The 23056-nt window shown below is 34.1% G+C and overlaps 2 protein-coding genes across 2 annotated transcripts; one reads left to right on the forward strand and one right to left on the reverse strand.

Annotated features, from left to right (window-relative positions):
• Window positions 1–352: 352 nt before the first annotated feature.
• Window positions 353–3256, reverse strand: LOC142548738 (putative mitochondrial import inner membrane translocase subunit TIM21). The gene is made up of 7 exons (XM_075657234.1): window positions 3084–3256; window positions 2915–3003; window positions 2654–2814; window positions 1569–1747; window positions 1423–1471; window positions 821–940; window positions 353–713 (listed from the first exon to the last, which is right to left on the reverse strand). Exons 1-7 carry the CDS (start codon window positions 3119–3121, stop codon window positions 555–557), a joined length of 795 nt encoding a protein of 264 aa, XP_075513349.1. The 5' UTR covers window positions 3122–3256; the 3' UTR covers window positions 353–554.
• Window positions 3257–14870: 11614 nt separating this feature from the next.
• Window positions 14871–19059, forward strand: LOC142548739 (putative LRR receptor-like serine/threonine-protein kinase IRK). Its single transcript, XM_075657235.1, has 2 exons — window positions 14871–16989; window positions 17409–19059. Exons 1-2 carry the CDS (start codon window positions 15530–15532, stop codon window positions 18856–18858), a joined length of 2910 nt encoding a protein of 969 aa, XP_075513350.1. The 5' UTR covers window positions 14871–15529; the 3' UTR covers window positions 18859–19059.
• The last annotated feature ends 3997 nt before the right edge of the window (window positions 19060–23056 follow it).

Genomic DNA, 23056 nt, shown 5'->3' on the forward strand with positions numbered 1-23056 from the left:
ATTTTTATATAAATGCTTTAATAAATCATAAGTAGAATAAAAATTGTTAGATTTATTCATATAGCTTCGTTTTGAAAAAAAAAATTGGTAGATTTAAATTTGTAAAAATAATTTTAATTTTAGAACAAATTGAAAAATATATCCATGTTTGCTTTGTAAAATTACGATAAGAAAATAACTAAAAAAAATTAAATCATTAAGTTTTAAAAGTTTAAATATAATATTTTATTCAATCTAAAATTCATATCTTTCACACATTCATCAACAACTAGCTTTAATCCCACTAAGTGACATCACTTATTATTTAATCATTTATATATAATTTAAGGATATAACATAATATTAAAAAGGGATTTTCACAAGTCTGTAGTTCTCATAGCAAAATGTACAGTGTTTACATAGCTCAAAGTTGTTATCTTTATTATCAACACATCGATATCTTTAACATAACATAAAGACTTCATCCAGAAAAAAACAAGCAGAACGAAAAAAGATTCAACAGTTGTTCATTCCACAGGCCGAGTATGGGCAAAAGGAGAATCGGTTTATCCAATTCACGCTGGAACATAAGATTCGAGCAGCAGTTTTGCTGGGGACGGTGATCTGATTTCGACGATCAAATAAACGAACTTCCACTGCTTATCAACCTTGTCCTTGAACATCTCGGCACCAACTAACCCAGCTCCATGGGGACCACGAATGTGGAAATTAACCTAATATTTTGCCAGAAAGATGCGTAAATAATGTGTATGCTGGACAGAGAAATTTTAACTTGTTGTATACTCTTGTAGGAACTATGGATATGAAAAGAAAGGGCTACCTCGATATGCTCGTTTCCATCTTCATCGGTCCATACTCGATTAGGGATGCGTTGGCGAGCAGCTCGGTTCCGGCTTTCCTGGCCATACCCAGTTATAGGGGATCCAATTCTAACTCTAACCTGATCCAAAGGATGTCAAAAATGTCAAAAACGGAATCACAGAAATGATTGATACATATAGAAATAAAATCAGGAACAGTAGCATCAACTCGAGATCAATATCGAAGACCTAGAAAAATGGATCCTGAAAATCAAATTTCATCGAGTCTAGGAACCAACATGATGCTGAGTTTCTTGCGTTTTGAAACTTTTCTAAACCCATTAAGGTTACCCAGAAAAATTTCCATGAGTTTCTTCCTATCTAGACTTCATGGTTTGGATTTAGACCAAAAATCAAGTTTAGGAAAAGAAGTATGAGGATCTTTAAATTTAGACCACATGAATCATAAGTTCAATGCCCAGGTATCACTTATTTGGTACCTGTAATTCACAAAAATTTACCTGATCATGCTTTACTTCAATTCACAACCAGTGATCAAAGATGAGTAAGTCAACATGAAAAAGAGTTGGAAGTCGAAAAAAAAACATAGAATAGATCGAACCTGACTGTCAGCTTTTACTCTGTCAAGAGCCTTCCCAAAAATTTTATACCTGATAAAGATCGGTATCTAAGAATCAGAAACTAAGGTTCCATTCCCAAGAATTTAATCATATACCACAAGTTTATTCCCTCGTAAAGAACCCTCACTCTTTAGGTTCAAATAAAAGTTCTTTAAAAACAGCATATCCTGCAGCTGCTGCAATTCCAAGCCCAGCAAGGATGAGAACGCTATAAGAAGCTCCCTCGGTAAATGTCATTGGCTTCTCAGGTATATTATATGTTGGAGCATCAAATGGATCCTCGACTGTGGTTACATCTTTTTTGGCCTGTATGAATGAGAGAGAATGAAAGTGACTCTATGGTTATCAAGGTAATTTCAAAATGGTAAACATAGCAAGATGAAAGTTATTATTACGAGAAGCTTTAAGCTTAAAGTTAGCATTGATGACTTATATGCTATTCAAGACAAATCAAACGTTCGAAGTTCACAAATCAAAGTGAAGTTGCTGATATATACAGTATAAGGAGCATATTATCTAGCTTGAACTTGTAATCAATATGCAAAATTACAAAACATTTTTGCATTAATCACAACACTTGATAAGATTTGTTAGTCAGTAGAGTCTGCTGTGTAGATACAATTATATTTCATTTTAACTAAAATTTATTTGGAAATCTAAAAATTCTTGAACTATCAGCAGGGGTATCAATTATTCCTTTTAACAAATTGATATCGATTACTACATTTCTTCACAAGCAAATTTTTATGATTGAAATATAAATCCAGTGGAGGGAAACCCTGTGATTGTCGAATCAGGGGCACAATTCTACTTCAGATTCTTAATTTTCAGAAAGAATCTCGATACGATTTTGCCTTAAAAGGATAAAACGTTGAAGGAATGTAAGCTAGCAATATCTAAAAATAGTTAATAGAGCGAATATAGTGTGTGACATTTTCAATTTTTCGTTCACATGAGGAAAACGGCAAACAAAGCAGGAACACGCGAGAACTTTCAGTTATATGCCAATCAAGAACAGACCCGCGAAGGGGCGATGCAAGAAAAGGTTCCATAGCCTTCACTCTCCCCTCAAAGGGGGAGCTTCCAGGCTCGGGGACTGGGAATTTCATCTGTAACTTCCTTCAAACATACAAGTTGATGATTCAGAGATAGATAAATGTTTCTACACTTAGATATCAAGTCTTTTAATGGCATTTGGGTTGAAATTAAAACCTCGTGCGAGCTCTTCCGTGTTGATTCGGAAGTTCCTGTTGCCATGGACCTAGCATAACCAGGAATTGTAATGTTCAACCCATCGACCTCAAAAACTCCCAAAGACGAACGGACATTTGCAAATTTTCCATTTCCCAATGTTCTAACCAACACCGACACGCCTACCAAACGTCATCATACGATCAAATTCACCTCTCGGTAATGTAATAAAGCTCAATTTTTCAGGTCATTACTTGCACAAAAAGGAACAAGTATACTGACCAGCTTTCATATCCGTATTCAATTTGCAAACATTTTCTGCTCGAATAACGTGTCTTCTCTTGATGCCAAGTTCCTGAGCCACCTGCAACCTATATGCAACTGAATATTAATTAAACGCGAACAAAAAACAAATTTCGATTAAATTGGTAAACCCTGTGCCGTAGAATACCTGGTGAGTATGGTTTTAAGAGCTCTAATTGATTTCATTCTTCTTTGTTTCAGAGCAGATGGGCTCTGCTTCTTCAGGATTTCCACCCCCTTGCTAAAACCCTAACCTGTTGCTTGCAGTTTGCCGATGCAGGATATCTACATTCAGCCCCGCTTAACTTCAAAATTGGATTAAAATTATTGAAAACAAATTGAAATTTTAGTATTGTATTCATATAACTGATCAAATTTTGATTTCCATTTGATAATTTGATTTTATTTTTTTTTAAAGTCACTAAAATCATTAAATATTATTATTGACATCGATGTTATTTGATGAGACTCATGTGACGAGAATAAAAATTATATTACATACATTAAAATTTACAAACACAAAAATAAACGAAAACGACTAATTTTTTCTTTCATTTTGAAATCTTGTGTCTTATTTTGCTTTTTATTTATTAAATTTTAATTTATGTGATCTAATTTCATTATCGCACTTATGTAACGTAGAAAAATATTATTATCAAATAAGTAATATTCGATAAATTACCGAAGAATCTCTGCGACCTAATTTGCTTTTTTCCTTTCATTTAGTGGCTTTCATACTAAAGAATCTCTGCGATCTAATTTTTTCTTATGTCTAATTTTCAGTACGTTAAAATCCAATTTATCATTATTTTAACTATTTGATTTGATATAACAGAAAATAATTAAAAACATAATTTGTAACTGTATCACTCGAAAATTGCAGATATTTAAATATAATTACGTAAACAACAGAAACTAGTTTTTTCAGGCAACATTTATTTAATTTAATTATTAAACGAATAATGAATTTATACGCGTTTGTTTACATTACATATTTACATATACAAAAATATAAAGTAAATTAAGTCAAATTCATTAAATAGGAATTTTCATGATATAATTTCTTTATTTTTTTGACAATCACGTAAAGAACATTTAACTAACTAAACATTGAATAATTTATTTAAAACTCAACAAGAAAAATAAACTTTCTTTTTTATGGAAATCATCCAGTTATTTATGACAAAAACTTGCGTGATATTCTCTGTCGTATTTTGTGAGAAAGATCTCTTATTTGGGTCGTTCATGAAAAAATATTATTTTTTTATGCTAAGAATATTACTTTTTATTACGAATATCGATAGAATTGACATATCTCACAGATAAAGATTCGTGAGACCGTCTCACAAGAGACCTATTCGTTATTTATTGCAATCAACGCGGTTTTTTTAAGTAAGGCCGGGAAAAAAAATATAATAAAATTTAGAAACATCATCATTTTTTAAGAAACATTTGTCATCATGATTTTCTTCATGTTAAAGAAAATCAAAAGATTTCCCATTACTACCGATATGATGAAATATTCAAACATCATGATATGAAGCCACATGCAAATTTGAAAGATGTAATGCAATATGGGCATTTAGTGGTTAGCTCAGCCCTCTACACAGATAGATAAATAAGTAGATAAATAAATAACATAAAAATTGTGAGACCTAGTTGGTTTCAATTTTGAAATATTGATATCTAATCTGATCTGATTCATGAAAAAAAATCATTTTTATAATAAAAATAACACTTTCACTTTAAATATTAATCAAGTCGACTTGATTAATGGAAAAAGATTTGTGAGGCTGTCTAATGTCTCACACCTACTCAATAAATACACGTGTGAGTACATCGATAGGTGTATGACGAAATATGTATAAGAAGTTTTTTTGTTTTGTATTTTTTTTTAAAGCAATATAATATTATTTTGTCTTAAAAACGAAGTTGAAGAAGTGGCTTCATGCAACAGATTTGTTGGGCCAAATTATGATTACAGAATTTTCGAACTCCGTGTTTTGGTCATATTTGCCCTATTCGTAGAGAAGAGTACGTGTTTTTTTCGGGTTTGCAAAGACGACCAAATCTTATTTACCCAGTTTATCGGGATACCGAGATTCCGGGTATACCAAATTCGAACCATATTGACATGTCATGAGAGACACGTGCAAAGGGATGGAGACAACAAATAATCAATCGACCTGTCTCAATTTTCGTATTTTTCTGATCAAGTATTTCATATTATTATATAAAACATTAGAAATATTTATCTCTTGTTACGTGGTCAGATGTTAGTGTTGTTTGTGGTATTCAAATATGAGAGGAACCAAGAAAAAAACAAAGGAATGGCTTTGTAGAGGCAAGTGTTGAACACTTTCTCCTTAAGAAGAATTTGCCCCTCACAATGTGCTAGAGGATGTGGCAATCTTCTCTCAAGATACAACTACAACACTTGAATAATGAGCACTCAAATATTCAAGTTCTATCACAAAAAAAATGAATAAACTCTATCTTGTTGAAGAAGGAAGAAGACAATATGCATATGATGAAAAAAGTGTGTTTTATTTTCAAAAAAAAAAAAAATCAATCATTTAATGTTTTTCAGGTAAAAGACATGATCTTTCATTCATAGGGGGTGTCCCTTGGCCATTGTAACTGATCACAAGCATCAAACAATGCCAAATGAATGAAAAAATGTCAGAAAAACGCAGAAAACTCGAAGGGATGTGTCTGTGCGCGCAGGGGCGCACGCCTGCGCATGCGCGCGGGCGCACTGCCGAGCAGCGCTCGGCAGCTCTCGGCAGCGCCTGTCGAGAGCTCTCGGCAGCGCCTGCCGAGAGCGCTCGCGCGCACCTGCTCGCAGGTGCGCGCCTGCTACTGTTTATCGACCAATTTTTTTTTCTGTTTTCGTCCCTTACACGTTCCGACTACTCGGTTGAATTTCATTCAATATTTGATGAACTTGTTTCGAGTTTAATTCAGAAGCACCAAACTTAATATTCGTTCATTAAGTTTTGTTCTTCGTTTCGAATTTTTCCAATCAAACATATTGATTTATTTGCTTCATTTTCATTCATTAAGCACCAAAATTCCAACAATCCCCCACATGAATGAAATTAATGCATGAATGCTCGTGATGCATAAGAGAGAGTATATACAAAAAATTATCACATCGGGAGAGGTAGCTTTCGGCTTTGAACCCGCCTTAGTGGAATACAATCGGATTTACTAGGCCACGAAGTGAACGTGGTGTCTTGAACTTCTTGGCGGTTCATGTAAACCCAGACAACTGTACCCACATGATAACTTTTCTTCAATTTCCATTTTGTTTTATCGGTTGTGTCCGTTTTGACCATGGAACACATCTTGGCTTCATACGTGTTTCATTGAGGCGGCCCGTCCTCACACGTACATAGGTGATCTCCTTGTAAAAGGGTATCCTACTTATCCCGCTTTTGTAAGCTACGGAATCATTAAAAGTACAATATTTAACCTCACTACCTTTGTAGGCAACTTCACTCATCGTCTTAGGAATGAAGAGTGATTCCTCAAGTTTTCATAACTTAGTTGTCCCATTGAACCAAGATCTTGGGATCTCCAATCTACAAGGTTGGGTTGCCACTATGAAAACTTTATTTGGTAGGTTTTAAACCCATTCCTCTTGACAGACAGTACATTTGATCTCTATTTAATGCTTTTGTAAGCTGATCCGCTAAGTTATCCCTTGATTTGATATAATCAACAGATATAACTCCATTAGAGATCAATTGTCGCACAGTATTATGTCTTCGACGAATGTGTCGAGACTTGCCATTGTACATACTGTTTTGTGCCCTTGCAATTGCCGAGTGACTGTCGCAATGTATCAAGATTGCTGGCACTGGACTTGTCCAACATGGAATGTCCTCTAAAAAGTTGCGAAGCCATTCAGCTTCTTCTGCAGCTTTATCTAGCGCTATGAACTCCGATTCCATAGTAGATCTTGCAACGCAAGTTTGTTTCGATGACCTCCAAGAGACTGCTCCTCCACCAATGCTAAATACATAGCCGCTGGTGGATTTGGAGTCATTGGTATCAGAAATCCAATTTGCATCACAGTATCCTTCAAGTACTGCAGGATACCTTGTGTAATTTAGTCCATATTCTGAGGTGTGCTTTAAATATCTAAGCACCCTTGTCAACGCCTTCCAGTGTGCATCACTAGGGTTACTCGTAAACCGACTTAACTTGTTAACTGCACAAGCGATGTCAGGTCTAGTACAATTAGTGATGTACATAAGACTTCCAATAATTTTGGAGTATTCCAGTTGGGAAACTGGTTCTCCATGATTCTTCGCCAAATGAACATTTACGTCTAAAGGCGTTTTTACTGGGGTAGAGTCGTAAGCGTTAAACTTCTTTAACAATGTTTCTACATAATGAGATTGAGATAGGACTATTGCTTCTGGAGTTCTAAAGATTTTAATCCCTAGAATTACATCAGCAATACCCATATCTTTCATATCAAAATGTTTTGTCAACATTTTCTTTGTACTCTTAATCGACTCTTGGCTATTCCCCATTATAAGCATGTCATCCACATATAGACATACTATCACATAAGATTTTCGAGTGCCTTTAATGTAAACACATTTGTCACACTCATTAATCTTAAATCCATTTGACAATACTACCTTGTCAAATTTTTCGTGCCACTGCTTGGGCGCTTGTTTAAGTCCGTATAGTGACTTAATTAAACGACAGACCTTCTTTCTTGTCCTTTCACAATGAAGCCTTCAGGTTGCTCCATATATATTTCTTCTTCAAGTTCACCATTTAAGAATGCCGTTTTGACATCCATTTGATGTATCTCAAGGTTATGCAAAGCTGCAATAGCAATGAGCACACGAATGGATGTTATTCTTGAAACTGGTGAATACGTGTCGAAGAAATCATGATCTTCTCTTTGTTTATAGCCTTTGGCCACAAGCCTGGCTTTGTATTTTTCAATACTTCCATAAACTTTCATTTTCTTTTTCAATATCCATTTGCATCCCAATGGCTTGGTACCTGGTGGAAGATCCACTAGTTCCCAAGTATGGTTTTGCAAAATAGAATCTATTTCAGAGTTGATGGCTTCTTTCCAATAAGGAGCGTCAGGGCTAGCCAGAGCATCTTGTATGTTCTTTGGTTCATTCTCCAACATAAAAGTATGGAAGTCTGGACCAAAGGACTTTGAGATTCTAGCCATTTTGCTACTTCTTGCCTCTTGCTCCTTTGAAGAGCCTTCCAATGGTATAGCATTTTCATTTAGAGTTGGCTCATGTGTAGGTACTTGACCTTCATGCACCATCTCAAGTTTTCGCTTGCTAGAACCATTTTCTTTCCTTTCTTTACAAGGAAATATGTTTTCAAAGAATACTGCATTTCTTGACTCAATTGTCATGCCCGTATTCATTTCTGTATTTTCAGATTTGTGCACTATAAACCTATAGACACTACTATTATATACATATCCAATGAATATACAGTCGACCGTCTTTGGTCCAATTCGCTCTTGTTTAGGCTTTGGTATTTCAACCTTAGCTAGACACCCCCACACTTTGAGATACTTGTAGGAAGGTTTGTGACCTTTCCACAATTCATAAAGTGACTTGTCATTTTTCTTGTGAGGTATGTTGTTCAGGATGTGATTAGCCGATAGTATTGCTTCCCCCCACAAGTTTTGGGGTAGTCCTGAACTTATTAACATAGCATTCATCATATTTTTTGGAGTTCGATTCTTTCTTTCGGCAATGCCATTCGATTGTGGTGAATAAAGAGTAGTCGTTTCATGAATTATACCCACAGATGTACAGAATTCATCAAACGGTGCTCCGTATTCGCCCCCTCTATCGCTTCGAACCCTCTTTATTTGTTTGCCTAGTTGATTCTCAACTTCGGTCTTATAGCATTTGAATGCTTCAAGAGCTTCATCTTTTGACCTCAAAAGATAAACGTAACAGTACCTTGTATTATCATCAATGAATGTCACGTAGTATCTTTTCCCTCCTCTAGTTTGTACAAACTTTAATTCACCAAGATCGGTGTGTATTAGTTCTAGAGGAGTTATACATCTTTCAATCGGGTGGTAAGACGCTTTGGTCATTTTTCCTTCAACACATATCTCGCATTTTTGTGTTGGATCGACGTTGTGTTTAGGCAATAATTCAAGTTTCATTAAACGTTGCAAGTTATTAAAATTTACGTGTCCTAAACGAACATGCCATAAATGAGAACACTCAAGCAAGTAAATAAAACTTTTGTCTTTATTACTTTCAACAACATTTTGGCGTATAGCCATTACATTCAACTTGAAAAGGTTCTCATCGAGATATCCTTTTCCAATAAAATGACCATTCTTGGTCAATACAACCTTGTTAGACTCAAATACTAGTCTAAACCCATGTTTGACCAACAGAGACCCCGACACGAGGTTCTTTCTTATGTCTGGTACATGAAGTGCATCAACAAGGGTTACTTCCAAACCCGATGTCATCTTCAATACCACATTTCCAGTGCCCACCACCTCAGATGTAGCGGAGTTCCCCATGTAAAGTTTTCTCTCGGTCGATGGAGTGTATGTGGAGAACATCTCTTTGTTGGAGCATGTGTGTCGAGTTGCTCCAGTATCAACCCACCACTCATTGGAGTTTTCAACCAAGTTTGCTTCCAAAATAACTGCAGTCAAATCAAGTTGAGAAAAATCAAATGGTACCGACCTTTCTTGAACTACATTGGCTTGAGGATTTCCCTTCTTTGGCTTCCTACAATCTTTCGTCATGTGATTTGGTTTCCGCAGTTATAACAAGTGCCTTTGAACTTTTTCTTATTTGGTGGTTGTTGGCCTTGTTGTGGTTGCTTCTCAAACTTTCTCTTCTTCCCTTGAGAACTCGATTCGACAATGTTCACCCTTGCTGCCATTTTACTTGCCTTGGTCTCGGTGCTCTTGTTGTCCTATTCTATTCTCAATCTCACAATGAGATCCTCCAATCACATCTCCTTTCTTTTGTGCTTCAAATAATTCTTGAAATCCTTCCACAATGGAGGGAGTTTCTCTATCATGGCCGCAACTTGGAAGGACTCGCTTAGATTCATTCCTTCCTCATGAATCTCGTGCAAGAGAAGTTGTAGTTTTTGCACTTGACTCATCACAGATTTTGAGTCCACCATCTTGAAGTCCAAAAACCTCCCAACAATGAACTTCTTCAAGCCCGCATCCTCCGCCCTATATTTCTTATCAAGCATATCCCAAAGTTTCTTGGCGATCTTGACTTGACAATACACATTGTACAATGCATTGTCAAGTCCATTTAGGATGTAGTTCTTACATAAGAAGTCACTTTGGTTCCATGCATCCAAAGCGGCCCTCATGTTGATGTCTGTCTCGTTTTCAGCAACGGTGGGAGGATCCTCCTTCAAGAACCTTGACAAACTCAAGGTTGTAAGATAGAAAATCATCTTTTGTTGCCATCTTTTGAAGTCCGCACCAGAAAACTTTTCTGGTTTCTCTCCTTGAGCAATGGTTGCATGTGGAGTTGTAGATGTTGATGCCATTGAGATTCTTCTTGCAAATGATCAAAAATCCAAAATTCTTCTTAAGATTGTTGTTTGTGGTATTCAAATATGAGAGAAAAGTAAGAAGAAAACAAATGAATGGCTTTGTAGAGGCAAGTGTTGAACACTTTCTCCTTAAGAAGAATTTGCCCCTCACAACGTGCTAGAGGATGTGGCAATCTTCTCCCAAGATACAACTACAACACTTGAATACTAAGCACTCAAATATTCAAGTTCTATCACAAAGAAAATGAAGAAACTCTCTCTTGTTGAAGAAGGAAGAAGACAATATGCATATGATGAAAAAAGTGTGTTTTATTTTCAAAAAAAAAAAAATCAATCATTTAATGTTTTTCATGTAAAAGACATGATATTTCATTCATAGGGGGTGTCCCTTGGCCATTGTAACTGATCACAAGCATCAAATAATGCCAAAGGAATGAAAAAATGTCAGAAAAACGCAGAAAACTCGAAGTGCGCCAGGGGCGCTGCTACTGCTGCTCGGCTGCTCTCGGCAGGCGCGCGCACCCGCGCACGGGTGCGCTCCTGCCACTGGCAGGCGCGCGCTTTTTTTTTCTGTTTTCGTCCCTTACACGTTCCGACTACTCGATTGAATTTCATTCAACATTTGATGAACTTGTTTCGAGTTTAATTCAGAACCACCGAACTTAATATTCGTTCATTAAGTTTCGTTCTTCGTTTCGAATTTTTCCAATCAATTATATTGATTTATTTGCTTAATTTTCATTCATTAAGCATCAAATTCTAACAGTTAGTCATTGAATCATCGATATATATGTTAAGTTCAATGAAAATATGTTAAGTTCAATGAAAATGTGAGAGAATCACATGATCTAATGATATTGGAATACGACGAAAAACACTCGATGTGTAGCATAGACTAACCCAAGTAATCCTTATTTAATTTATGCGGGGATTAAGTCCATTAAATTTTCATCATGATCTTCATCTCCACTTCAAATAATCTATAAATGGTAATGAGGTGTCAGAATTTGTCATCATCGGCTCGTCCCTGATTTGACGTGAATTAAATCAATATCTTCATCACCGTTTCAAATATAGGTTGAATTAACCAAATAAATCTTCAAATTCAATTTTAAAAAAATTGTTACAATAATCCAATTACATATAAAAATATTAATATTACTTAAACAATGTAAACTTTTGTAATTCACAGTTTTAATAAACAGAAAAAATATGAAACCATATAATTATCATGAGGTGACAAGTTGGATCATGAACGAAAATTGAATGTTATGAAATTGAGTTTTCTTTTTTTGTCAATTATTAGGAAAAATCATTATTATTAACCGTAGTAGTGATATTATTATCAGATACTCCGATAGGAATTCGAAGACAGAGATAACATTATCATATTCGTCTCTGATTTGTCTCCATGAATTTGAAAAATCCTCAAACCCGCCCCAATTCAAGGACCCGCGGGAAAATTGTAATACCTAATCTCATTCGACTTACCCAGATAAATTTATTATTTATACTAACGAATGACATACACAAAATACATATGTAAAATAATTACCAAATGCTAATGATTTTATTATTTTCCTTAAGTCACGATAAGATATTTTCGTTATCATATAAAAAAATTGTCATCTAATTTTTTTCCTAGGATGACAACAAAATATTAACCACATAGTTAAAATAATTAAATTTTTTTAGGGTGAGAGTCAATTAAAGAAACGAAAATAAATTAATTGAACTAAAATCCTTTTCCCTTTTCAGTTTTAGTAGGTCTCTTGTGAGACGATCTCATGAATATTTCTCTGTGAGACGGGTCAATCCTAACGGTATTCACAATAAAAAGTAATACTCTTAGCATAAAAAATAATACTTTTTTCATGGATGACCTAAATAAAGATATCCGTCTCACAAAATACGACCCATAAACCGTCTCACACGAATTTTTATCTTTTATCATTTGCTCGCTTTAGTGGGTTTGTGTTTCCGTTTCGACGGTACACCCTGTCTCGTGCTTCATATTGCTTTGTACACATGGAAAACTTATCGTGATACAATATATACACACACAATTTGTTCAAAAATATCAATTCCGTACAATTCTAATCACGTGTTTTCTATATTATTTTTACCATCGTCCAATGTAGAATATTTTGGAATTAAAATCATATTGTATAATTAAACCGCTAATTTATTATGTTACACCGAAGCACATTTATTTCATCTATATATCGGTGTGTTATTGCCATTTTGATGCACGTAATTAATATGAAATAGCGAAATATGCCCACGCGTTGTACGTGATATTATTATTTTTTTAATTTGATCAAATAATATTAAACAATCAACACGAAATTATTTTCAATTTATAAGAGTTCAAATCGAAAGTTTTGTTTCGATTTTTTCTACGTAAAATATTGATTGACTTTAGAAGGTTTTAGTGAGGTAAGAAGGGTAATTATGAAATTAAATATTTTGATGTCCTCTTATGTAGGAGTAGGTCTCTTGTGAGACGGTCTCACGAATCTTTATTTGTGAGACAGGTCAACCCTACCGATATTCACAATAAAAAGTAATAATCTCAGCATAAGAAGTAATACTTTTTCATGGACGACCCAAATAAGAGATCTTTCTCACGAAATACGATCCGTGAGATCGTCTCACACGAGTTTTTATCCTTAGATAGTTATTCTAAAGGTTTCACACTTAATAATATAGTATATTTAATATAGATGTATCGGGTATGAATTTATAAAATTAATTTTTACAACGTGCCTCTTGTCAAATCATATGTACCTTCGGAAAATATGTAAAAATAAAATCGAATTTTAGGGGAAATACTCAAAGGATTCTTAAATTTTTAAGTATAAAATTTGAGCAAACAGAGGGGCAATTTAAATTTGAGTAGATTTTTGTAAGACATTTTCACGAATTTTTATTTGTGAGAATGACCAACCTTACCGATATTCACAATAAAAAGTAATAATCTTAGCATAAAAAATAATAATTTTTCTTGGATGACCCAAATAAGATATAAGTATCACATAATAAGATCTGTGAGACCGTCTCACACAATTTTTTGCCTTTAAATTTTTATACAAAAACATTCGAAAAATCGTTTGAATGATAACCCGTGGTTACTCACTTCAATGGGAGCGTTATTCATGAACTAATTATCGAGAAATTTCAAGTTGCTCTTGAATGCATTGTCCGAATAGTGCATCTAGAGTCGACGTTTTTTAAATTTTTTTGAAAATTTTTAGTTCAAATATGAGAAATATTCAAATCGAATTGAGTTATATTTTTTGTTTGTCTGAAATCAAATCGAATCGAGTCGAGTCGAAGAATCTGAAGTTACAAAAAAAGCTTTAAAGGCAAAGATAGAGTCCCTCTCCAACCCACCTGCAATATTCTGTGCCCCCTCCCTGCTCACATTTATGCATCACTACCATCTTCTTTATTGCCACCACCCACTCTATTTATTCCTCCACCAACTTTTCCTTGTTTTAGATTTTGGTTTTTCCACATTTTTGTGTGTACTTTATATTGTACATATATATGAAATAAATATAAGTTTTTTTTAAAAAAAATATTTTCTGTGAGAGTTGAGTACAAGGCAAGGCATGAAAAATTTCAGTTAATTGCGCTGTGGAAATAATTAATTAATTCCCCATTTTTCCATTCATAAAAATGTCATGTATGATGATGTCCTATCTAAGCCATTAAAGTGGCACATGAAGGTTGGTGGGCAAGGAATCATTGTCATTTATGCAAAAATTCTTGTTTGAGATTTAAATAAATGACATTTTCAAAAACAAGAAAGTTTAGATTATAGATATTTATGATATACCTGATTGAGTGATTGTCAAAGGAAAAAAACGAATAATAAAGATTATATTTGATTCATGAGTATGCTATAAAGTCTTTGTGAAAATGTATATTAAGGTAGTAAACTCAAAAACTATAGTAAAGTCGTCACATTAGTCAATATTGGGAGATTGAGTTCTTAAACGAGTTAGTTCATAAAAAAATATTATTTTTTATATCAAAAATATAAATGAGATGAAGGAGATAAAAATTGAAGATATGGTCTTACAAATGAATCAATATAAAATAGTTAGAATATGTCTTTTGTGAGACGGTCTCACGAACAAATGAATCAGTATAAAATAGTTCTTTTGTGAGACGGTCTCACGAACAAATGAATCAGTATAAAATAGTTAGAATAGGTCTTTTGTGAGACGGTCTCACGAATCTTTATCTGTGAGACATATCAAACATATTGATATTCACAGCTTAGCATAAAAAGTAATAATTTATCAAGTAATTATATTTTGATCCCTTTGGTTTCCCTCTCCTTGTTTATTTTAGTCGTAAAATCAGAGGAATAAAAAATTTGAGAGGAAAGCGAGTGCTTTAAATGTTTACTGACTCTCCTGTCGCCGGAAACTCCCATTCTCTGCTCTTTTCCCGGCGGATTTGGCTGTTATGCACGCCATTCAAGTTCACCCTCGTGCCATTCACCTTTTACGAAGAATATTCCGGCGAAGCTTGCCACATTACTGAGCTCATTTCCCTTCTCTTGAGATCGAAATTGCTTCTGTTTTGCTGCCTGCTGCTTTACTATCACTCTTTCTTCCGAAGTCTGACCTGCATTTCCCATTTTTCATTCTCTTCCTGGTCCAGCTCATTTGGAATTTTTTAATTATTTTCTGGGTTCTCTCGTGTTTTTGCTCAGGTCTCGATTTCTAGCCGTTAAAGTCGTTGCAATCGCAATCTTTGTATGTATATGCTTTGAATTTTTTTACAAGCTTTTAAGGAGTTTAGGCAGTATAGTTTGTCTTGAAGAATTAGAGGATTTTTTTAAGAATCATCAGTCGTTTCATCTACTTTTCAAACTCGGCTTACGCCTGGTTGTTTCTCCCTTCAGTCGTTGAGCTCCGTTTTTCAGTGAACAAGGATTCGTCCTCATTGGGTTCCATCAGGCTTCACAATGTCTTAACCTTATATGAGCATCGTGGCAGTTTCTTGAAGATGAGAAATTTGCTCGTTGTTTTCTCTCTCATTTATTTGTCTCCATTTTTGGTCACATCTTTTAGCCCCTCTTTAAATGACGATGTTCTGGGCTTAATCGTGTTCAAGGCTGACGTCAAGGATCCTGATGGCAAACTAAGTTCTTGGAACGAAGATGACAATACCCCTTGTAATTGGTATGGCGTAAAATGTAACCCCAGATCCAATAGAGTGTCTGACCTTGTTCTTGATGGCTGTGAGCTCTCAGGAAAGTTAGGCAGAGGCCTGCTCCGACTGCAGTTTCTTCGAAAGCTTTCGCTTGCTAGAAACAATCTTACAGGTATATTAAGCCTCAGCCTTGCTCAGCTTCCTGATCTTAGGGTCTTGGATTTGAGTGATAATGGCTTCTCTGGTTCGATTCCAAGTGATTTCTTTAGCCAATGTGGGTCATTGCGATCTGTTTCCTTGGCTCATAACAAGTTTTCAGGCATGATTCCTGAGAGTTTGAGCTCATGTTCTATGCTTGCTTCCCTCAACTTTTCGGGTAATCAGTTTTCGGGGGTGTTGGCTTCTAGGCTCTGGTCGTTGCCAGGGCTTAGGTCTCTTGATTTGTCTGATAATATGTTAGAGGGTAAAATTCCAAAATTCATAGAAGGTTCGAACAATTTGAGGGCATTAAATTTACGTAAGAATCAGTTTACCGGTGAAGTCCCTCATGAAATCGGGAATTGTTTGCTTTTGAGGTTAATTGATTTGAGCGAAAATTCGCTTTCTGGATGGCTTCCAAGCACAATGCAGAATCTTGCTTTGTGCAATAATTTAGTTTTACACAAAAATGGATTTGTGGGAGAGGTGCCCAAATGGATTGGAGAAATGAGAAGCCTCGAGACCCTTGATCTTTCTGCAAATAGGTTTAGCGGTCAAGTCCCCGATTCAATTGGGAAGCTGCAGTCGTTGAAGATTCTCAATGTATCCAGCAATGCCCTCATGGGAAGCTTGCCCGAATCCATGAGCAGTTTTGTAAACCTTCTGGTGTTTGATATCAGTCATAATTATTTGATAGGAAATCTTCCTTCTTGGATATTCAATATTGGTTTGGAGAAAGTTGTCTTGTCAGATAACAAATTAAGTGGCAGCATTGATAATGCCATCAATTCTTCAACCGAAAACTCTCGTAAAAAGCTCTTGATTTTGGATGTGTCCCAGAATAAGTTATCTGGTGTAATTCCATCTTCTGTTGGGGATTTTAGCAGCTTGCTGTTCTTGAATATGGCAAGTAACTCATTCATGGGCAGCATACCTGCAGATATTGCACAGTTGAAGACCTTAAGTGTTCTTGATTTCAGCGAGAATCAGTTAAATGGCAGCATTCCTTCTGAAATTGGAGGAGCCATCTCTCTTAATGAATTGAGACTGGAGAGGAACTTGTTTGGTGGAAACATCCCTTCGACAATTGAGGATTGCTCTTCCCTAATGATTTTGTAAGTTTTATGCTTGTCATGTGATTTGACTTTATTTATCGTGCAACTTGTCAATGTGGTGGCTTTTTTCAGTATTTGTGGTTAATTGTCTGTGATTTCAGCCACTCTATTCATCTTGTTACTAGCTAAAGATATTTCATAGTTGTGAAGGAGAACATTTTTCAGTGGTTCTTTTCGTCCTACTATGGTGGTTGAAAATGAATTACCTATATGATATAGATCATTGTACAATCTTAGACTGTTATTTAGTTTGTGATTACTGTAGGATGATATCTTTAGAGCATGCCATCCCTGAAATAACTTATTCTGACGGAATTTTCTTGGCGAAAAATCTTGATTCAAAACCCCTTAATTGCCAAGTTGTTTGGGCTCTACCATTCTAACAGGAGTTCCTTTTTAATTTTGCTGCGTTTTGACAGGTCTCTTGCTCATAATGAAATAACGGGATCAGTTCCCGCATCTCTTGCCAAGCTTAGCTACCTTCAAATTGTAGATTTTTCGTTCAACAAGCTGACAGGAACACTACCAAAGCAGCTGGCAAATCTTGTTCGCTTGCAGTCGTTTAACATTTCAGAGAACCAACTACAAGGTGAACTGCCTGCTGGTGGTTTCTTCAACGCCATTGCACCATCATCAGTGTCAGGAAATCCATCTCTTTGTGGGGCGGCAGTCCATACAAGTTGCCCTACCGTCCTTCCTAAACCGCTCGTACTCAATCCCAATTCTACGGACGATGCACCAGGTATCAACCCCCAAAGTTTTCGTCATGGGAAGAAAATTCTCAGCATTTCGGCCTTAATTGCCATTAGTGCGGCCGCTGCTATAGTCATTGGTGTAGTTGCCATAACTGTTCTGAATTTCCATGTACGATCTTCCACTTCTAATTCGGCTGTAGCTCTTACATTTTCTGGTGGTAATGAATTTAGCCATTCACCGACTGCATATGGCGATTCTGGAAAACTTGTTATGTTTTCAGGAGACCCCAATTTTAACACTGGGACACATGCTCTGCTCAACAAAGATTGTGAACTTGGCCGTGGGGGATTTGGCACGGTCTATCGAACTATTCTTAGAGATGGGCGTTCAGTCGCCATCAAGAAACTCACTGCTTCGAGTCTTGTCAAATCCCAAGAAGATTTTGAAAGGGAAATGAAGAAGTTGGGGAGAATTCGTCATGATAACCTCGTGGCACTCGATGGTTATTACTGGACCCCATCACTACAGCTTCTTATATATGAATTTGTCTCAGGTGGAAATTTGTACAAGCACCTCCATGAAACATGTGCTGGAAATTACCTCTCGTGGAATGAGAGATTCAATATCATTCTTGGCGCAGCGAAAGGGTTAGCTCATTTACACCTGAAGAACACAATACACTACAACTTAAAGTCCAGCAATATCTTAATTGACGGCTCCGGTGAACCTAAGGTTGCGGATTATAGCTTAGCAAGGCTATTACCTACGCTGGATCGATACGTTTTGAGCAGCAAGATTCAGAGTGCCTTAGGCTACATGGCGCCGGAGTTTGCCTGCAAAACAGTGAAAATCACCGAAAAATGTGATGTTTATGGATTCGGTATATTGGTCTTGGAGATAGTGACCGGCAAGAGGCCTGTCGAGTACATGGATGATGATGTCGTGGTGCTATGTGATATGGTTCGAGGTGCATTAGAAGAAGGCAGAGTGGAGGAATGCGTGGACAGTAGGTTGGAGGGGACGTTTCCTATGGATGAGGTGATTCCGGTGATGAAACTAGGCTTAATCTGCACGTCCCAAGTGCCATCGAACAGACCCGACATGGCAGAAGTGGTTAACATATTGGAGCTGATTAGATGCCCTTCAGAAAGCCAGGATGAATCTAACTTTTAGGATTTCAAGAGATGCATGAACTAAGAGTGATCTTGCGCAAACAAGAATCCGGTTAGTTTATTTTTCAAGAAGTGATCAGATGTAATTCTTGGAATTAATTTGATCCCATTATGTTGTTTTCACCCAAAAAGAAACCCTCCTGGATTTTGTAATTTATTGTCAAGTTTGAACTTCATTACAAGTCTTTTTTGTTGGTTCCAACTCGGTTAAATCTCTAATGATCATACAATAATCAGCGCTGTAAAAAGTAAAAAACCATTTTGTTTCATGCTTGCACATGTTTTAGACCAATCTGCGCCCTGTTCTTTTTCCACGTGGAACGAGGATAAAGTTGACATCTTCAAACAACCCAAAAGCACAAATTCACACACACAAACACACACATATTGTGTATATTAATATATATGCTGTGACAGTCACAGATTTCAATTATAATATTGTTTTGGCAAGTCAAAAGCAGAACTTGATAGTCTGGCCGCAGGGTTATCAAGATTCTGATTTCCCCACTCCCCCAAGCGAATGAATCTAAGTTACGAATATTAAAATAAACATAACCATAAGAGAATGGAGAAAACCCATAATAAAGAAAGGAAAAAAAAGGGTAAAAAATGGAAATAAAATACAAGATGCTGTCAGTGTATATGTAACATCAACTTCCCCTTTTTAATATAGAATTTGGTCAAACATGCTGGAGGGATTCAAGTGCGTTTTTAATCGTAGATTTATGAATATGTATATATTTGTAATATTTTATTTGATGCATAAATAATTTAATGTAGTTTTAATTGTTTTAAAAAAATTATTTTTTTATTAATATATATAAAGATTAATTTTCATTTCCCGCTCCATGAGTTTCTATCCATGGCTGTATTTTTTGTCTTTTCTTTTTGTAGAATGAGACACATTGATAGGTTTTTATGCCATCGAAATTCACGTGCTTTCTCCTTTCTTCTTAGTGTCATTTCTTGGATTGAAACCTATCCGTTTGCATTTTTGTCACTTCTTTAAGATTTGTACTCAGTGTTTGTACTTTACCAACTTTTAACAATACAAATATATTAGTCAAAAACTTGTATGAAACGGTCTCATGGGTCGTATTTTGTGAGACAGATATCTTATTTGGGTCATCCATGAAAAAATATTACTTTTTATTATGAATATCGATATGGTTGATCCGTCTCGCATATAAAGATTCGTGAGACCGTCTCACAAGAGACATATTCAATATATTATACACAACCCAAATATATGCCGAAATGTTTATCCACCGTGTCTATCAATAAAGTGATACTTATTACATTATACGTGAGTGACAGAGCCACAAGGTCCACTTTTTATTAAAAAAATTGTACATTAAGTTTGTGATAATTTTGGTTTAATTAATATTAGTGCGGATGACTCAATTTCAAACATTAAAAGATTATTTATAAATCATCGAAAGATGCAACAATATTCATGCAAACACACCATGATGTAGTGTTTGAAGTGCACCACTCCCAAAATATACTCTTTTTGACTAAAAATTAGCGACCATATAAATTATCGTCCCTTAATTTGTATTTACACTGTCATTTTTATTACATTTGTGCACGTTTATTATATATATTTGGGGAGATAGAATTTAAATTCATGGATTCGATATTTGTATTGTTTATAATAAAACAATATATTTTCTTTTTTTAAAAAAAATTAATTAAAAAGCCTGGTTGGAACTTTTATTTTAAATAAATTAACACTCATCTGCTTTGTGATATCATAAGTCGATAATTTTTTCTCCTAGGTTGTCATCGGATTATTTAATAATAGATTATTGAATAGGTATGAATTCTAGTAATAAAATAATTATTTTAAATGTTGAATTCAAAATTTGAAAAAAGTTTACATAAATTATTTTGTAGTTGATACCTATATAATGAGTACCAATTAAGTATATATGCATTGTAAAGTTATTTTCCCGGAAAAAATAATTATAAAATTTTCTAGTAGAAGCGGATACAATGTGAATGATTTCCAAATCCGTGTTTGGAATAGAAAATTTTGGAATAAAATTTTTTATTACATTTTTGTTATGATATGATTTTGAACGTAGATGATTGTGTCGATATATTTTCTATTAAGATTGATATCTCAATTTTGTCTATCTACAAATTTGTATTTTACTATTTTATCCTATAAATAAGGATTCTTGATTAAAATAGTTCAAATAGTTCTGAGTTTATTATTTGAACTCACATTTATCTCATCTGCTCTATTTTATTTTTAAATTTATAACAAGTTATTAGCAAAAATGGTTTTCTTTTAAGTTGTTCTTTTAAAGAGCGTCACTCGTTATTAAATATTTTTAATTATAAATATATAAAAGCAGAATTTTTACCAAAAATAGTAATTTCACGCCAAAATGTCATTTCTAAAAAAGGATAGATATATCATGAATATTGAAAAATGTGTACTGCAATAAATGATAACGTCAATTATTAATTGTATTGATTATGTCGATTCATTTAATTCAGATTTGAATTTAATTTATTTGTATATTAATTCAAGTATAATTTCTGTATTATATGTTTTTTATTTTTTTTATTTAAATTGAAACTAATCTCTATTGAAAACATAAAATACATTAAAAATTTTGTATTGATTATATCAATCAATTTAATTTGTGATATGATTTTGTGTTACTATGATGTATTTAATTTTTATTACAAATTGTATAAATAAATTTTAAATACAAATGATTGCAATGTTCAATTTCACTTATATATATATATAAAAGTGATACCATAGGAAATCCACGAATATATGCTCTGATACATAGGCAGAGAATGATACACCAGGAAAATAATTCAGAAAGTAATAAAGGAAATAATTCAGAAAATAACAACGATGGTTCCCTATTAAAGGAAATCCACGAATATATGCAGAAAGTAATAACTTAAAACAACGATGGTTCCCTATTAAAGGAAATCCACGAATATATGCAGAAAGTAATTTGCGGAAAATAATAAAAATTCTTTAAGGCTGTGATTCCTCCAGTTTCTGATGTCTATAAACCTTTAAGGGATCTATATACAGAGCATACTTTTGCAAAGAACTCCACGAATCTTAAAGAAGTAGGCGGTTTAAGCAGCCATGAATGTATATATATATATATATATATATATATATATATATATATACACACACACACACAAGAACACCATAATTTAAAACAAGATTTTATTACTAACCTTTGGAATCAAATCTTTACATAAATGAAAGATACAAATCAAAAGGGTTTCGGATTTCTGCCAAAAACTCTTTATATATATATATATTTATTTATTTATTTATATAGTTTTTGCAAAAATAATAATTTTCAATCAAAATTTCATTTCTAAAAAAAAAATATATCATAAATATTGATATATATATGTACTGCAATAAATGATCACTTCAATTATTGCTTGCATTGATTATATCAATTCATTTAATTCAATTTTAAATTTATTATAAACTATATTAAAATTTTTGCATTGATTATATCAATCAATTTAATTAAAAATTATATAAATAAACTTAAAATACAAATAATTGCAATGTTCAGTATCACTCATGAGGTAAATCATTCAAAAATCCTTTTTGCTATTTTAAGTAATTTTCTGCCTAAATTACTTACTAAAAAAATACAATATTTTATTAGTTTAAAAAAATATTTCTCATTGATTTTATTGAATTTGATTTAAAAATATTTTTTTATCACATGTTAAAAAATAATAATATATAGCTTCTAAAAAATTAAATAATTAAATTTGTATTAAGGTTGGTGGTCGACATCAATACACTGAACATGATAAGCATCATGTCATTGCCTTAGGCTAACACATGCTAAAATTTTGATATGTGATAGCGATTATTAGCCAAAAAAATTAATCGACAGGCGTTGTATTTAAGAAAGTTTTTAAAATTAGCGAAAAAATAGTTTTTAGAATTATATTACTTTTTCAATTTAAATGTCTATTCATTTTTCAGTAATTTTTAATAATATCATTCTGTGCATCGCACGGGTTAAATACTAGTGTTACATCAATTGACGCTCTCGGTGTATCACAATATTTCATGTTTCCGAAGTGATACAACATAATTTTACATTGATAATTAGCAAAATTCAAGATTGATATACCAATATTCCTGGAGAATATCAATTTGAAAATTAGAAATA

Source organism: Primulina tabacum, chromosome 6 (genome assembly GCF_025594145.1).
Source record: "Primulina tabacum isolate GXHZ01 chromosome 6, ASM2559414v2, whole genome shotgun sequence".
In the NCBI taxonomy this organism is placed as follows: domain Eukaryota; kingdom Viridiplantae; phylum Streptophyta; class Magnoliopsida; order Lamiales; family Gesneriaceae; genus Primulina; species Primulina tabacum.

Bases quoted from the DNA above. Each gene is read 5' to 3' on its own strand.
- LOC142548738 (XM_075657234.1), bottom strand. From the start codon at position 3,121: ATGAAATCAATTAGAGCTCTTAAAACCATACTCACCAG. The intron at 3,004-3,083 runs GTATTCTACGGC...AGTTGCATATAG, and splicing joins CTTAAAACCATACTCACCAG to GTTGCAGGTGGCTCAGGAAC. The intron at 1,472-1,568 runs GTGAGGGTTCTT...GATCTTTATCAG, and splicing joins CTTTTATTTGAACCTAAAGA to GTATAAAATTTTTGGGAAGG.
- LOC142548739 (XM_075657235.1), top strand. From the start codon at position 15,530: ATGAGAAATTTGCTCGTTGTTTTCTCTCTCATTTATTTGTCTCCATTT. The intron at 16,990-17,408 runs GTAAGTTTTATG...GCGTTTTGACAG, and splicing joins TGCTCTTCCCTAATGATTTT to GTCTCTTGCTCATAATGAAA.